The 17667-nt window shown below is 33.4% G+C and overlaps 1 protein-coding gene across 1 annotated transcript in view; it reads right to left on the reverse strand.

The window, feature by feature from the left end:
- Positions 1 to 17667, reverse strand: part of COL24A1 (collagen type XXIV alpha 1 chain) — a 319520-nt gene that overhangs the window by 86257 nt on the left and 215596 nt on the right. Inside the window, exons 36-43 of the mRNA XM_049772551.1 lie at positions 15820 to 15873; positions 15582 to 15689; positions 9483 to 9536; positions 7702 to 7809; positions 4490 to 4543; positions 3860 to 3913; positions 3029 to 3085; positions 1845 to 1898 (exon numbers count right to left, since the gene is read on the reverse strand). Of these exons, the coding sequence (XP_049628508.1) occupies positions 1845 to 1898; positions 3029 to 3085; positions 3860 to 3913; positions 4490 to 4543; positions 7702 to 7809; positions 9483 to 9536; positions 15582 to 15689; positions 15820 to 15873 (543 nt within the window). The remainder of the gene's footprint in view (positions 1 to 1844; positions 1899 to 3028; positions 3086 to 3859; positions 3914 to 4489; positions 4544 to 7701; positions 7810 to 9482; positions 9537 to 15581; positions 15690 to 15819; positions 15874 to 17667) is intronic.

Consider the following 17667-nt stretch of genomic DNA (forward strand, 5'->3'; position numbering starts at 1 on the left):
GTTGTTTGCAAAAATGTGCTAATTTATCTATGGAATCTACATAGAAATTTTAAATGTTCAGTTATGTGTGGAGAAGTTGTAAACAAGTAAACTAAATAAGCTTAAAAAGTTTCTCAAATTATGGGAAGATATATTTAGGCCATAGATCAAAGAAAAGTTATTCTTTAAGTAAATTCAATAGAACTCTTGAATTAGGAAATAATTTTAGGTACAACTATTGTATTAGTTGGTAATAGAATAAAATTATTTGCTAATAGAAAAAGTATGATGGCCATAATAATCATTACACAAATATTTAGAACTTCCTTCACATTTCACAAATATTTAGAACTTTCTTCAATATTTCACAAATATTTAGAACTTCACATTGCAAAAAGAATATTTGTGAGTAAAAGTCAAGTTTTGTATTTTTTTTTTTTTTTTTTTTGGTTTTTGGGCCACACCCGGCGTTGCTCAGGGGTTTACTCCTGGCTGTCTGCTCAGAAATAGCTCCTGGCAGGCACAGGGGACCATATAGGACACCATATGGTGTCGAACCAACTACCTTTGGTCCTGGATTGGCTGCTTGCAAGGCAAACGCTGCTGTGCTATCTCTCCCGGCTCCAAGTTTTGTATTTCTTATTTGGAAAATCAGCTTAATAACAACAGTTACTAGGCAGTATGTTGTCTATCCACAATGGTTAATTAAATCTCCATTTCAGACAAGATCATAACAATTTTTAGGAGAGGTTTTTCTGAATGAAAAAGTACACCAATTTATTATTAAAATGAATTTTGTTTATATACATTTCATGCATTATTTCAAACTGGATTCAACACAAAATATGATAAAGGAAAGAAAGCAGTTATACTTAAATTAACTAACATACCTGATATTAAAAATAATTAACCAAATAACTAGATATAGAAATTGGTAAAATATTATGTTGAATGACTTGGATAAACAATAAATACAATAGGATTACAGAAAAGAGAAAGCTAATCAGAGTCAAGAGAAAAGGAGTATGAACTATCAAAGAGTAGGCAGGATTTATTTAAGTAAAAATTATATCACAGTGTGAGCATAGATAGAATTTTATAAGCAAAGGAGTTTATAGGAGGGAGCTTACAGATGCTCATTTTGTTTGAAACTGATATTATAGACAAATAAGAGAGAGAAGGTAGGAATATATAACCTGCTCAACACAAAACAAGCTAATAAAATAATACTAAATAAATTTTAAACATTTAATATAATCTTAATTAATAAAATTGATCCCAATTTCTAGAAATGGGAGAACAAATGATATAAAACTTGATGTTATAATGATATTAATTACCCATTAGATAATGCTATTAAATTTTTAAACTATACCAGACATTTTACATTCTAAAAAGTTGGAGATAGGCCATGAAGAAGATATACATAACTCTTAATTTCATATACCATAAATTTTGATAGAAGAAAACAATATGAAAAGCAGTTCTATAAAAGATAGGTTTAACAGGATAATAGAGATAGTACTATAGCATAAATAGTGAATAACATAGGTACAGTAGAAATGATATAAATTCATGAATATAAGGGCCAATTAAAGCAGGTCTCTAAGGAAGTAATATTTCAGGCGAGAAGTTAAAAAAGAGGGGAAGAACAACATTAAAGGAAAAAGATGATGATTTTAGAAAGAAGGAACATTAAGTACCAAAAGTGAGATTTTGTGTTTTAAAAAAACACAAAGCATTATTAATTACCCCAACTAGTTTATTATTTCAATGACCTCATCTACTTGCATTTGAAACTGAGCAGAATCACAGAAAATTCTGCTCAATGGTAGAAATGAATTGTGCAAATTTACAATTATTACCTTGTATCCTTCTTCTCCAGGCTCTCCTCTCTCACCCTGATGCCCCATGGAACCCTATGGAAAGAGTTTCACAGCTCTATCTATGTATTTGTAGGTGCAGATGACACAGAAAGTATGAAGATTTTCAAAATCTGAAGTCAAATATGAAATAATATGTTTAGTTCCACTGGGAAGTCTCAAAGGATTGAATTTTAATAATACTAATAATATAATCAAAATCTCTTCAAATGAAATATATTTAAAAATTTAATAATGGTTCTAGAGAAAATAATGAAGAAATTAAGTCCAGTTTGGAGCTGTGAACTTTCAGATAAGAAAACATAGTTACACAAGATATCCAAATAGCATGCATTCTCACTTAATGTTAAAGTGATTTAAATTATTTTTTTGTGAGAAGAGTGGAATATTGAGCCACACCCAGACATATTTAGGAACTATTATTTGCTGTGTGTTTAGAAATGACCTCTGGGGTATTCACGGTTTCACAGTAATGCTCTGAAGTTCTAATCATAGGATATAAGACAAGCACCTTCATTCTTTTAAGATTTTTTTTTTAGTTTAAAATAAATATTTATTTTTAAATAATATCTTTATTATTCTTATACTACCTCTTGGATTCCTAATTTGGGATTCTTTCTAATTAACTGCATGCAAAGAAAATTACACTATCACCATTGTCTTGGATTGGTAGCTTCTGTCTTCGTCTTTTGGAAAAAATTTCTTTTGAATCAGATTGTCATATGTCTGATTACTCTGAGATCACAGAGCTGTGAGACGACCCAAGCCATATAAAAAGTCAGAGGCCATATAGAAAATCACAGAGGTACTACAAAAAGCAGGGAAGCCTTGAAAAGTCCATTCATGGTTAGCCATCAGTTGAACAGTAGCTGTATAAAGAACTCAGCTAGATATTTGATGTTATACTTTTAACGTATTTGTTGTAATTTAGTGAGACTCTTTAATCCTAGAACTTCTGTCTCCTAAAATCATGTTATTAAAAAATTAATTTACTTAAAAAGATAAAATTGGTATTATGTTTCTTTTATCATTACTGAATTTTATCTTAAACACCAATATTATTTTGTTACTTAGATATATTAGATTAGATATATTAGATATATATTAATTTTTATGGAGATAAAACAGTTATACAAGTCTGCATATAATTTTAGGAAAAGACCTACTGGTTCACCTCGAGGCCCAGGTGGTCCTAAGACTGTGTTATCTTCTCCTGGGTAGCCCTATAATAAAAATATGATTTATATAAACACCGAGTTAAAATATGTATCCAATTACTTTTTGTTACAAAATGTACTAATTCTTTCTAAAATGGAGAATATTAAAAACAGCATACAATAATTCATACACATTTTCTTTTTTTCTTTCTGACTATCTCTCCAGGAGTTCTATTCAGATTGTAGGCAAGATTTCACATTTTTCATGGTTTAATATTATTCCTTGGCCTATATAACATGTTATTATAATTTGTAACACACCATAAAATTTTACTATAAATATACTGTGATGACTTATTAAATCTACTCTAACAATATTAGGAGTTAATTTTACTTTGATAAATATTCAGTAATAACAAAGTACTTTCACATATATTATTTCACTTCCATATTGAAAGCTAAAGACATTTTAATGTATGTAAATTTTATCCCCCAGATACTTGTTAATATTTTTTCTAGAATTTGCAATACTTACTAAACTGGAAGATTGATTCCTTTATCCTCCTTTTAAAATAATATTCTCTATTTCTATGAATTCTTACCAAAGATTAATGAACATAATTTTTAATTGAGGATGTAAATATAACAGGGCCAGAATGATAGGACAGCAAGTAGGACATTTGCCCTGCATGTGGCTGACCCAGGTTCAATACCGGCAACCCATGTGCTCCCCTGAGCCTGCCAGCAGTGATTTTTGAGTGCAGAGCCAGGAGTAACTTCTGAGTGCTGCTGGATGTGGCCCAAACATCTCCCCCGCCAAATGTTAGTATATACACATACCTTTTCTCCTTTATGTCCAGGCAGTCCAGGAAGTCCTGGTTGGCCTTGATGGCCCTAACAAAAGGAAAAATAAGTCGATATTCTCTATTTCAGCTGCACATGCTTTATGCTACTAAATTCAAGCAGTTCAATATTACATTTTTCTGATTAAAAAAATAGGACTGGGATAGAGAGGGTACAGTATTTTGGATACATGCATTGCATGCATTCATCTCTGTTTTAATTGTTGACACTACCTTGTTCCTTGAGAGTTAATGTGGAGAGGCATAAAGGGCCCTCAGCAACAGTGGGAGTGGCTTTGAGGGCACAATCCAAACAACTCTGGGGGTGTTTCTGGTAATCTCTGGCACCAAAAGACCAACCCAGTGCTGCATCCTCAGATCATTGCATTAAATAGCTTGCCTGATTGGTTGAGAATTGCTGGGATAGAACCCTGAGTATCCTGAGCATCATATGGGTGAAGCCTCACCCCTAACACACATAAAAAAAGGATAATTTCATATTGCAATATGACTTAAGTGTGTTAGAAAGACTTAGCAGGAAGATTCTACAATAGTCCGCATATTTTAGAATATATAGACATTATTTAAATGCATATCTATTTTCTTATTTTCAATTAAAATTTTTTACCGTATATCCTGGGATTCCTGGTTCCCCATTAGGTCCCAATAATCCTAATTGTCCCTAAAAACAAAGTAAATATTAGATATATTTTAAAAAATACAATAATATACTATTTAAACTTTTACCTTCCTATTTTATTTTATTCCCTCCATTTTTTAATATGAAATTCTAAAGAGTCTGGAATAGTAACTCCAAAACTCCATTTCAACTTTTTTTCTGAATTATGAAAGTTCACAAAACAGGTCTTTGGGTCTTTAGGTCACTTTTGTGATAAACATCCTTAATCAGCATAAGAGAAAATCTTTTAGTTGTCAGAATCCTGAAGATTTTTAGCAAATTCTAGAAATGTAGTTTTCATCTGTCAAAGTTTGTGGTAGATGTATGTACTGAATATCAGACATTGAAGCCTGATAGAGTTTGTTACTACTATCTACTCTTCTGGTTGGTTTTAGAGATTTCAATAAAAACAGTGCAACTCCAGTTTTTCTGAAAAATCTTTAATGGAGTATTTGCCTTAACAGATCTCAAAAAATACTGTCACAGTATATTAACTAAAGTAATTATTTTAAAGTGATATTTGACTCAGGAACAGAAAAAGGAGACTAACGAGAAGAAAGAGAAGAAATGGAAATATGGGCCGGAGATATAGCACCGTGGCGTTTGCCTTGCAAGCAGCCGATCCAGGACCAAAGGTGGTTGGTTCGAATCCCGGTGTCCCATATGGTCCCCCGTGCCTGCCAGGAGCTATTTCTGAGCAGACAGCCAGGAGTAACCCCTGAGCAACGCCGGGTGTGGCCCAAAAACCACACACACACAAAGAAAATGAAATATACCAAGGAATATTTATATCCATCTTTGATATGCCTAACATTTCAAAAAAGTGAAATAGACTGACAATATGTCACTATCTATCAACTTTGAAAAAAGACAATTGGCTTAGATAACTTTATTGGGAGTTGGAAGAAAGGCTATATGCCTGGAAGAGTTGACCAGAAATTCTATAAAATATTAAAAATACAAAGGAATACTTTATATTCCTAAGCATGACAGGTATTTTAATAAAGAAAGAAAGCCTAGAGATAGCTATAATAAAGGGCCAAAAGATTTGACTATGCACAAATGAAAATTTTTAGCATGCAAAAGACATAAAATTAAAGATAAAAGACAAAGGGAGATATAATTATCACATATTTTAAAATATATTTAAAACAAATTAATATATAACTATAAAAGAGTTATTGCAAGTCAATAAAACTACAACCTAAGGAAATATATAAATTTTATAAGATAAATGCAAATAGAAGCAAAAAATGGCATGTTTTCTTTTTTATCTATTTGGCAAACATAAAACAGAGTAATATAAATTTTTGTTTGTAAGATGATATCCAGCTATGAACCCCAAACAAAGGTGTTTCCCACACTTCCCCTTCCTAAAATCTCTTCCTTTGATATATAAACGTTCACTGTATCATACTTTCGTCTGTCTCAATCTGCTCACTCCTGGTATTGGAAATTGATATAAATAAAGAAAGAGGGTTCTGGCTAGTGGGCTGAGGCAGAGAACATGAGGCCAAGGCCACAGAGCCATGATTATCCTTTCCTGACTGGCTTGGTTGATTATTTCTTCTCAGCTATACTCGTTCTTCAGACCCATCTGCTTAAGGGCTTATAAATATGGTGCTTGGGGTGATCTCACAACTCATGTATTTTTATTTTACAATTGTTGACTGCAGAGTGAAAATTTTGATATCCATTTGACAAGTTGTTTGGGGACAATGTGTTAAAATGTAAAAAGTAGATGTTATTGTCAGAAAGAATTTCAAGTAGTAATCTACTACAAAGGCAACACTATTTGAACATATCAGATATCACATTTATTAAAATTAATTTCATTGTATAATGCTTCTGAATGTATAAACTAAGACCAAAAAGTATTAGTAATTTAAATAAAAAGAAACCAAAAAGACTAAAATTAGTAAGAACAGCAAAAATGGTATATTTAAAGTGGGCCTGGGCAAAAAACCCTCCAGACAAAATATATGCAATATTTTTCAAAGCCTTGGCTTAGTAGCTGTAAATTTATATGGAATCTAGAAATTATTTTTTTTCTGTTTTATTTATCTTTTTTCTTTTTTTTTCTTTTTTTTTTTGTAGGAATTTATCCAAGAGACAAAATTGATTAACATAATGAGGTAACTAACATAACGTAATATAGTGACATAACATAACATATAATATAATTGATATAATAATAATACATGTAAGTCAAAGAAAGTTTCTGTTTAAAAACATATTTTTTTACATAATGGCTTACATATCTTTCATAGTAGTATTTTAGGTACATATTAACATTGAGTCAGGAGGGAATCTAGAAATTATATGTATGGTGCATAGTATGCTTGCCCGGCATGTGGCCAACCTGGGTTCGATCACTGGCATCCCAAATGGTTCCCTGAGCACCATCAGAAATAATTCCTGAGTGCAGAGCCAGGAGTAACCCTGAATTATCACAGGTGTGACCCCAAAACAAACAAACAAACAAAAGAAAACATATGTAGAAATTACAAGTGCATTTTTGTGTGTAATCTTGTGAAACAATAAAAATAATGCATTGAATAATCTCAAATATTTTGTACTTTTAATGCTCTAATTTTTATCAGACTTAAATATATTTGTAACATCACTTTGTTGTTATAGGTATAATACCCTTGTTTTCAATATTGTATTAATCTCATGCAAAAAATAAAAATTATTAAAGTTCACAGATTATCAAAGCCATTTTAAAAAGAATCTTCAGACTGCGTGTGATATGCACACACATATAAAGAAAATTCACTTTCAAGTAATCTTTACTTTTACAGCAATTTGTCATCCACAACAACATAACTTTGTATAGATATTTAATCCTGATTTTAAGTGCAAGGCGCACAAACTCTCCTACTTATGTTAGGAGTTATAATCAGATCTTTTAAAACCTCATTTCATATTTTATTTCCATTTTAAGTTTTTTCCTCTTTCCTTTTGCAAGTCCAGAAACCACTAAGCCATTTAAGTATTGTGGAATGCTTACAATTCTCCACATCCCATGATGGTAGATTATTTTCAATGAGCTATTGCTTTCTCTGTAAAATTAATCAAGCGATGAAGGTTTAAGGACATGGATACATTTCTTTTCCATTCACAGTGAACTCATTTCTGGACACAAAACAAATACTGACCACAGCACCTCTAGTTCCTCTGGCACCCTTAGGACCATTCTCCCCAATTTGTCCAGGATCACCTCTGCTTCCAATTTCTCCTGTGGGCCCTATTTGTCCTTTGTCACCCTGTGGAAATCATTAGTAAGAAATAGAAATATAAAAAAACAGTTATATGTATATTATAAACTATAGAATATAGCCAAATGACTTCTAAGGCTATTAAATACATAAATTTTCATTCATAGAAATGTTAATTAAACTTACAACTATGACAGTCACTGACAATAATAACGTACCATTACCACCCAACTTATCTTGAAGATAGTCATAAATTTTGGGAAAAGTACTCCTAAAAAATACTCTGGTCAGACAAACAAGAAATTTCTGATACTCATATTAAATTACAATTAACCTTTTAAAATTTCTAATTTATTATGTATATATGTAAGGATATGTCCATGCATGTATTAACTGTTATGATGAAACAACATAGATACTAACAGAAGTCTTACTTATATTGAACTTTAATACCACAAATTTCTGCTGAATGCAAATAGGCTCTAATATGAAGTTTTAAATACTTAATGGTTTGGAGACTGCTTTAAGTAGTTGCTGATGCTATATAATTTTATATTTTAAAACTAGTTTGTTTCTTGTTAGGAAAAAAGGAGATTTTTCTTGATCAGTCAATTATAGTTGCTTTTAAACAACATTTAATATTGTAATTCATTTTCCAAATTGGAACTAAGTTATTGCTATTGATAATCAAGTAGACAAAAGAAATAAACTGTCATTAGTGAATCAGAAAAGTATATAACAATAAAAGCCTTCAGTATTGAGATTATTTTGATAAGTATGATAGGCATCTTTCAACTAAAATTTATCTCATGTTTTTCTATCTGTCATTAAGTTTTATATTTTCCCAACTTATATATAGAAAAAAATGATATAAGTCTATTTGGGAACCTAGAATATGATATAATTTGAAGTAAATAGAAATAAATACATTCAGAACTGTTGTAGTATAATGAAAAAATAATTTATTAAGGTAGTACTAGAATAATTTCAAATTATCATGCTGGCTTCCTTAGTAAAATATAAAAAGTAACTTAAATAAATTCGTTGTGTTTCTTAGTCAATATATGTAAATTAAGCTTATTAGTTTCTTCAAATTAGAAAACACATTATTAATAATCCTAGAATAATTACATTTGATTCCTTTAAAATTCTTACTGAAATTGTTACTAAATAGCAGCATGCTGTTTCCTTTTGCCTTTTTCTTATCCAGGTCCTTAAAAGAATTTTTGTGAACAGAGTAAAGGGCCAAGATCTTTTAGAAACTACAAACTGGAAAATTTGTTTTCAAAAAATTACAGAGATTAAAAAATTTTTAATTTATAGTCCCTTAAAAGCCAAAATTAAGTTCTTTATTATCTCACACACAGTGAAAATATAAACCATCACAGAAATCTAAGGAACCCTGGAAAATTAGAAGAAATGGGTGGTGTTCTTTACATGACTGAAACCCAAACACAATCTATGTAATAAATTTGTTTAAATAAAAAAATAAAAATAAATAAAAATAGATAAATCAAGAGAAATAAATTACCGAGGCCAGTGAGGTGGCACTAGAAGTAAGGTGTCTGCCTTGTGAGTGCTAGCCAAGGAAGGACTGCGGTTTGTTCCCCCGGCGTCCCATATGGTCCCCCCAAGCCAGGGCGATTTCTGAGCACTTAGCCAGGAGTAACCCCTGAGCATCAAACGGGTGTGGCCCGAAAAACCAAAAAAAAAAAAATTACCTTTTTTCCTGGATGACCTCTTTCTCCTGGAACTCCCACAATTCCTTCAGGCCCCTGAATATTAAAAAAAAAAAATAAAGAAAGAATTAAAGAAAAGTAAGGAATTTTAAATACTTATATTGCAACTGAATTGAACCCTAAGTTAAAATGAAAACCATTTTCAAGGTTTGTTCATTTGCTTTAAAACATTTACAAAACTAGTTAGTACCAAAGAGTGAAGTTTACATATGCAAATTTACCATGATAAACAGAATTCTTTTTATTAATAGGAATATATATATATATACTGGAGGGTGGTAAAGATAGTGTAGAGATCAAGGTGCGTATCTTATGTGTGGCAAGATTCCTGGCACCACAGTTCTGAGTACTGGCAGTACTCCTGGCAGTACACGGTTCAAGAAGCCCACATCCCTACATGCTTACAGTGACCTGCTGATCCAAATAACTGAGAATTGCTGGGAGGGCTCATTGTGTCACCTGAGCACCTCCCCAAAAAGAAAAATATATTTTATTGCAGTACATTAATTTCATTATTAAAATATAAATGAGTAAATCCAAATGAATTCTATAAGCTATGGTGGGTTCAACATTTAAATGAATAAACTGGATTTTAAATGCTTAAAATAAATCTAATACATTGTCAAGGAGATTCTCAAACTTTCACTAGAGAAGAGGATTAAAGAGACCTTCTTTTGTTGTTGTTGTTTTGTTTTTGTTTGGGGGCCACACCTAGTGATGCTCAGGGTTACTCCTGGCTCTGTGCTTAGAAATCACTCCTGGCAGGCTTGGGGGACTATATGGGATGCTGGGAATTGAACCCAGGTCCATCCAGTAAGCAAATGCCCTACCACTGTGCTATCACTCTGGCATGTGTTTTTGTTTTTTTGAGGCACACACGGGGTGCTCAAGATTTATTCCTGACTCTGTGTTCAGGGATCACTCTTAATGAGGCTCAGGAAATTTTATGTGGTACTGGGGTTGAACTCAATTCAGCCACATGAATACACAAGCATTCTACTTGCTGGATTATCTCTCCAGTCTCTATAGAGATATCCTTGACCTGTGGGTGAAAAAAAGAAATGAAAAGAAAAACTCAGGGAGAATGAGGGGCAATCATGTTTTCAATTTGCATTTTGAATTAAAGTTGACTAAATATCTCAGTATAAATTGTTTTTTAGTAAAAATGCTAAAATACTTTAGATGTCATGTCATGTGAATTTGCAGGTCAGTAATGGTTGGTATTATGTGAGATCCACAGTAAGCTGGGTTGCAAGCTCTAAAATGGCTAATAATTGAATACAGTATTCCTTTCATTAGTTGGAAATAAAAATGGAAATATCAAATTTGTGTTCCAAAGCTTGGCAAACTGCAAAAATGATGTGGACAAGGCATAAATTGTGGCTTACCACTGTGTTATGGTAGGCTCTTAATAAATATTTGTTGAATGAATAAACAGATATGCTGGGAAATGACTCATGCTCAAAGTGCTTCTGCAAAATGCTCTTTGAGTCTTGGGAAGCCACTAAATTTAGAGGCAAGAGCAACTATGTCTATTGCTGCATCCAAAGTGCAAATGATAGTTAGACTAACTTGAGATTTCTTTGGAGGTCAGTACAAACAAACAAAAGAGGCTGATAACAAAGGTTAAGGGGGTGAGTGTTCAAATGAAGTTTTTCAGTTATTATTCTGCTTTTGTCATTCACTGAACAGCTATATGAGAAAATTTCATATAATGTTCTAAGAAGGATGGATTGATTTACATTTTCACCAATCCTTTCCACCAGAATTTGCTATCTTGAGTCTTTTTATATAGGTCATTATAACATGTCTGAGGTAATAATTCATAGTTTGATTTGTGTTTCTCTGAGAATAAGTGAAACAAGCACTTGTTTATTATGATAGCTACCTGTGCCTTTTTATTTTTGTTTTGTTTTTGGGCCACACCTGGTAATGCTCAGAGGTTACTCCTGGCTATGCGCTCAGAAATAGCTCCTGGCTTGGGGGGCCATGTGGAACACCGGGGAATCGTCCTAAGCTAGCACGTGCAAGGCAGACGCCTTACCACTTGGGCCACTGCTCTGTCTGTTAGGCATTGTCTATGAGGTTATCTTGTTAAGACTCAACTTTCTCTGGGCTCAAGGTTTAATATTTCTTTTCAGTTATATTGTGGGATTGGAAGGATTATTTGAAATATAAAAGTGAAATTTAGGGGTCTGAGTGGTGGCACATCAGTAAGGTGTTTTTCTTAAATGCTGCTGACCCAGGACAGACTGAGGTTCTATCCTCTGGCGTTCCATATAGTCCCCTAAGTCAGAAGTGATTTCTGAGTACATAGCCAGAAGTGACCCCGAGCATCACCATTGTGGTCCAAAAACCAAATAATAATAATAATAATAATAATAATAAATAAAAAGGTGACATTTAAATAAAATGTCTTGATCAATGTTATTACTTAAGATCATTTTGAGTAGAATGTCCAATCATAGTTTTCTAAGAAGGGAGGCTCATAAAAGAAATTGACCTTTTAAAAATATTTTTCTAAATCCAGTGGGGGGGTATCTTATTTTGCTATTGCTAAAATTCAGGTTACACTTTAGGTTCATCCTCATCCTTCAAGTGTTAATTTGAGGGAAGATAGTTAGAAAATTGAAAGTGGTAGAAGTGATGAGAATTATACACAAACAGAATTGAGCTAAGCCTGTGAAATTCTGTGAAAGTCTGTGAAATTTTGATAACTAAAAATAAGTTAATGAAATAATGAAAAATGACATTACTTTGAAATATATGGGTAAATTATTATAATTTGGGGAAAGAAGTGAGACTGAATTGTTTTCATTGTTGTCCAAGGAATGATAATCATTGGTAAATGATAAGAATGATGAAAGATAGCACAGCGCGTTTGCCTTGCAAGCAGCCGATCCAGGACCTAGGGTGGTTGGTTCGAATCCCGGTGTCCCATATGGTCCCCCGTGCCTGCCAGGAGCTATTTCTGAGCAGACAGCCAGGAGTAACCCCTGAGCATCGCCGGGTGTGGCCCAAAAACCAAAAAAAAAAAAAAAAAAAAAGAATGATGAAATATCTCCAGTTTGTACTTCATCTTTAGTATTTATTGTATTCTTCTGATTAGATATTTATTCTTTGTCTTTAGAAAATAAAGTTGGGATGACCAGGTTTAGAATATCATTGATTTTGGGGGGGTCACACCTAGCCAAGCTCAGGGGTGGTTACACCTGGCTCTGTACTCAGAAATCGCTCCTGGCAGGCTCTGGGACCATATGGAATGATGGGGATTGAACCTGGGTCCATACAGACTACCTCTGTACTATCATTCTGGCCCTCATTGATCATTTCTAATTTTCATTGTCATAGTGGTTCCTTCTCTGAATGATACCCCTTCAGTAACAATGTTTTCAAAACAGTGTCTAAATGGAAAAAAGGAGAGGAAAGGAGAAAGAGAGACAGAGACAGGTACAGAGAGGGACAGAGACAGAGAGACAGAGAGAGACGGGGGGGGTGGAACTACCTGTTACAGAGGCAAGCAGGGCAGAAGGCAGTGCGGTGGAAGGGAAACTGAGGACATTGATGGCAGAAAAGGTACACTGATGAAGATATAGGTGTAGGACATTGTATGAGTGAAACTCAAACATTCTGGTTACAAAGTTGTTCATACTACAATTACTTTTTCATATACAAAAGCATGAACAATTTTTTTCTTTTTGGTTTTTGGGTCACATTTGGTGGCGTTCAAGGATTACTCCTGCCTCTGTGCTCAGAAGTCGCTCCTGGCAGGCTCGAGGGACCATATGGGATGCTGGGATTCGAACCACCGTCCGTCCTGGACCTTCAGAGTGCAAGAAGACAAATACCCTGTTACTGTGCTATTGCTCCAACCCTGAGAATCAGGAACAATTTTTAACTGTGTATCTCATGGTAATTAAATTAAATAATTAAAATGATTAACATTGATAAGACATTCAGTGAACTAGAGAAAGAAAAATATAGATTTTTCTAGAGAAAGAAAAAAATATACATATACTACTTAAGAGTTTTTAGTTACTACACTGACTCCCAGCCTGCTTATAGGGTGTCTTACTGATTATTTATTTAATATTTAGTAAAACCCACATGTGGGATTATCAAACTACAGAATACTATGGCTTACAGGTATTATAAAGACAGGACCTTTGCTTTTAAAAGTTCTATTAACTCTGAAGAAAGATACTTATAGGTTTATAAGATAATGTAATTTTAAAAGGATGAATAAAGTTTTCAGGTCAAGGAGGGAAAGAAAAAATTTTTTTCTGGTAGAACCATAAGTGAGCATTCCAAAGCTATGAATATATAATTAAAGAAAATGATACTTAAAGAGAGTAAAGAGAGTAATCTTGGGATAAATCATGTCAATTCTTATTAATGACATAAAAGAAAAGGAAGATGAAACAGTAACAGTAAAATGGCAGAAAGATTATCTATAGAAGAATATAACAAATGTCATTAATGAAGCATTTAAAAAAAAAGAGTTCTTTCAGATGTTCAGATATTGCTCACCTGACACATGAACAGAGATCCAGGTTAGTGGCTGCACTCATCATTAGGAATGAACTGGTGGCCCTGTCTATTAAGTGTACTTGGCAATTCTGATTGATTTGTGTCCCCAGCCAAAGGGCTATACCTGCCATTGAGTGATGGTATAGCACTACCTGGCAAAGAGGCAAATTTGCAGACATAATTAACAGCAGTATCGATTCTCATACTGCTTGAATAGGAAAGTTGACCAGAGAACCTCCAGGCTCATTCTATAGTCTAGCTCAGGTAGGAAGTCAAGTTAGAAGACTTGCACAATAGTTGAGCAGAGCTGAAGAGTGATTCTGAGCAGCTTTGTAATTTAGCTTTGAGACCACCTTGCCGCATTGCCCAGTCAACAGTCACATCTAGCAGCAGTACCCTGCTTACTCCCTTGCATATTGCCAAATGCAAAGTTGTGACCTTGTCTAGGCAAGAAGTCTAAACAGTGATCTTGCCCAATTGTAGAATACACAACCCCACCCAAGAATACATCCTGGACAGTGAACTTGCCCAACCACAGACCAAAGTCTCTAGTCACATCCAAATTTAAAAACCAAGTGGATGTCTCACTTTCAAATGAGCCTCATGCCTTCTGACTTCAAACTATATTAATAAAAATATACTTAGCAAAATTGCATAGTGGTGGCATGAAATAGGCAAACCAAAGGAACAGAATTAAGAGCTCAGACATAAACCAAAGTATATATAATCCACTAATAGTTCATATAAGAGTTAAGAATACTTAACAGAGAAACTATGATACTTCAATATATGACATAAAGAAAATATATGCATATGCAAAATAATGAAATTGAATATTTATTTTATACCACTTACAGAAAAAGAAATAAAATAAAAAACTCTTAGAAGTATAGGAGAAATCTTAATAGCACTGGCTCAGGCAACAAACGTTAGGATATGACACCAAAAGCATAAGTAACAAAAGAAAATCTAAACAATTGTGACAACAAACTGAAATATTCTCTACAGTAAAGAAAACCATCAATAAAAGACAATAAATGGTATGGGGAAAAGCATTTGCAATCCAATCATTGTCACATTTTATGGACTTTATCCATATGAGAAGCAGATAAAATACTGCCATATTTTATCCATAGCATATATTAAATATGATAAAACCCCAAAATACAAAGAACCTATAAAACTTGATAACATGGGGTGTGATAATTTAATGTTTATTTTTTGGCCTTTGAGATCAAATCCATCAATGTTCAGAAATTACTCCTGACTCTGTGGTCTGGGGTCACTACTGGTGCTTCTTGGGGTACAAGTGCCAGGGATCAAACCATACTTTCCCCACATGCAAGGCAAGTGCCCTGTATTATCTACTTTGCTTCCAAAATTTTTTATTTCACTCTCGTTTTTTGGCCACACTTAGATGTGCTCAGGATTTACGTGTGTATGAGCATATTCCCATATACGTATGTAATTGTGCAAGTTTATCTGTGTGAATGTACGCACATAAGGCACTGAGCTTACTGAATATTTGAAAATAAACCCAGAATTACTCACTGGAGGGCCCATTAATCCTGATGTACCCAAGAGCCCTGTAGTCCCTTTTAATCCTGTGTCTCCTTTTTCTCCATCCTCTCCAGGAAGCCCTATTCCACCTGGAGCACCCTGTATAAGAAAGAGAAAGTACTAAAATAATTACACATAAAACGCATGTTTTTTAGTTAGCACATCAGATTACTTGTTTCATAATTTAAAGATTTCATGTCTATTTTATACATATTAAGATATAATTTACCTTTAATCCATCTTTTCCTTGAAGACCTTCTTCTCCAGGAGCTCCTAGCTCACCCTGTTTTAGAATAACAGTCTTACTATTGTGTCAAAGCATTTATATTTATTTTTTATTCTCTCCCTTCAAGGCATTTATCTTTAGTTTTAGCTGTTGGCACCTAAAAAAACTAGTTGGTATATGCATATTTATTTTCTACTTGTACTTTACTTCTAAGGAGAATTGGCAACATATTAAGCAGAATTTAATTTAATCTTTAAATCATTCTAAAGATGATTTATTTTAATATATAAAATCTTTAGTTAAGCACCATGATTACAAGCATGATTGTAGTTGGGTTTCAGTCATAAACAGAAACCCCCCTTCACCAGTGCAATATCCCCACCACCAATGCCCCCCCCCTTCCCAACCCATGCCTGTATTCAAGACAGGCATTTTACTTCTCTCACTCATTAAGTTAGTCATGTTAGTTGTTAGGGTAGTTATTTCCCAACTGCACTCACTACTCTTAGTGGTGAGTTTCATGTTGTGAGCTGGTCCTTCCACATCACTATTGTTTTTTGGGCATTATTACAATAATGTCCTTAATTTTTCTTAAAACCCATAGATGAGATGATTTACAGTCTTATTTTTTCACTTTTATAGGTAAATGTAGGGGCTATGAAAATATGACAACAGTAAAAAGTTCCTTAAACAATTAACATTAATTCAAAATAAAGTATATAATGTCTCTGATATGCTCACAGTTATACTTATCCATGTTTCACTCATTACATGAAAATGGGTCATGAATGGACATTTAAAAATCCTTTTTAGAGAGTGTTTCCCAAAGTAATAGCATTCTTGGGGGTTGATGAAATGATCTAAGTTGATAGCAATCTTGGTAAATTGGGAGGTACATTTTGTCTGTTTACTTATAAAGAAGGCTGATTTCCAAGAGCACACTGAAGGGCATTTTTCTGGAAAGAGGATAGTTGGCCAGAGAAATCTAGAAACTTTGGTTAGAGTCACTATTGTAATTTCAAATAAAAGATAACCCCCCAAATTTATAATTTTACCTTTTTATTTACTACCTATTTAAAGATCTCATACATTGTTTTCTATGCAAATTTATAGTTTTCTTGTGCTAAAGTAATAGCACAGTAGTAGGGCATTTGCCTTGCACGCGGACAACCCAGGATGGATCCGGGTTGATCCCCTGCATCCCATATGGCCCCCTAAGCCTGCCAGGAGTAATTTATATGTGCAGAGCCAGGAGTAACCTCTGAGCTTTGCCAAGTATGGCCCAAGCACCCCCAAAAAATTTTATATAAAGTTTTCTGACAGTATCTGAATATAAGGACTGCAAGTAATACATGACATGTTTTACCTTATTATAAAATTATTACCATCTTGCTATACTCTAAACTTACAAGAATTAATAAACTTAATTAGGTATGATTGCAGTATCAGGATGTTTTTTTCCTCCCTGAAAGAGCCTAGAAAATGACTAAGATCTTGGTACAGAAAGAAGTTGTCTTCTAATATAGAATTTGTACAAATGTAGACGCATATTTTATGAAGCTTGGAGAGCATTGGCTCATTCTCTCTAACTGAACTATTTAAAAGCAAACTAATCAGTTTCTTTCTTTTTTTTTTTTGCAAATTTTCTTGGATAGTATTTTATTTTTATTTTTTTATATATTTTATTTAAATACCTTGATTACATACATGATTGTGTTTGGGTTTCAGTCATGTAAAGAACACCAGCCATCACCAGTGCAACATTCCCATCATCAATGTCCCAAATCTCCCTCCTCCTCACCCGACCCCTGCCTGTACTCTAGACAGGCTTTCTATTTCCCTCATACATTC

This window comes from Suncus etruscus, chromosome 4, assembly GCF_024139225.1.
Source record: "Suncus etruscus isolate mSunEtr1 chromosome 4, mSunEtr1.pri.cur, whole genome shotgun sequence".
Lineage (NCBI taxonomy): Eukaryota > Metazoa > Chordata > Mammalia > Eulipotyphla > Soricidae > Suncus > Suncus etruscus.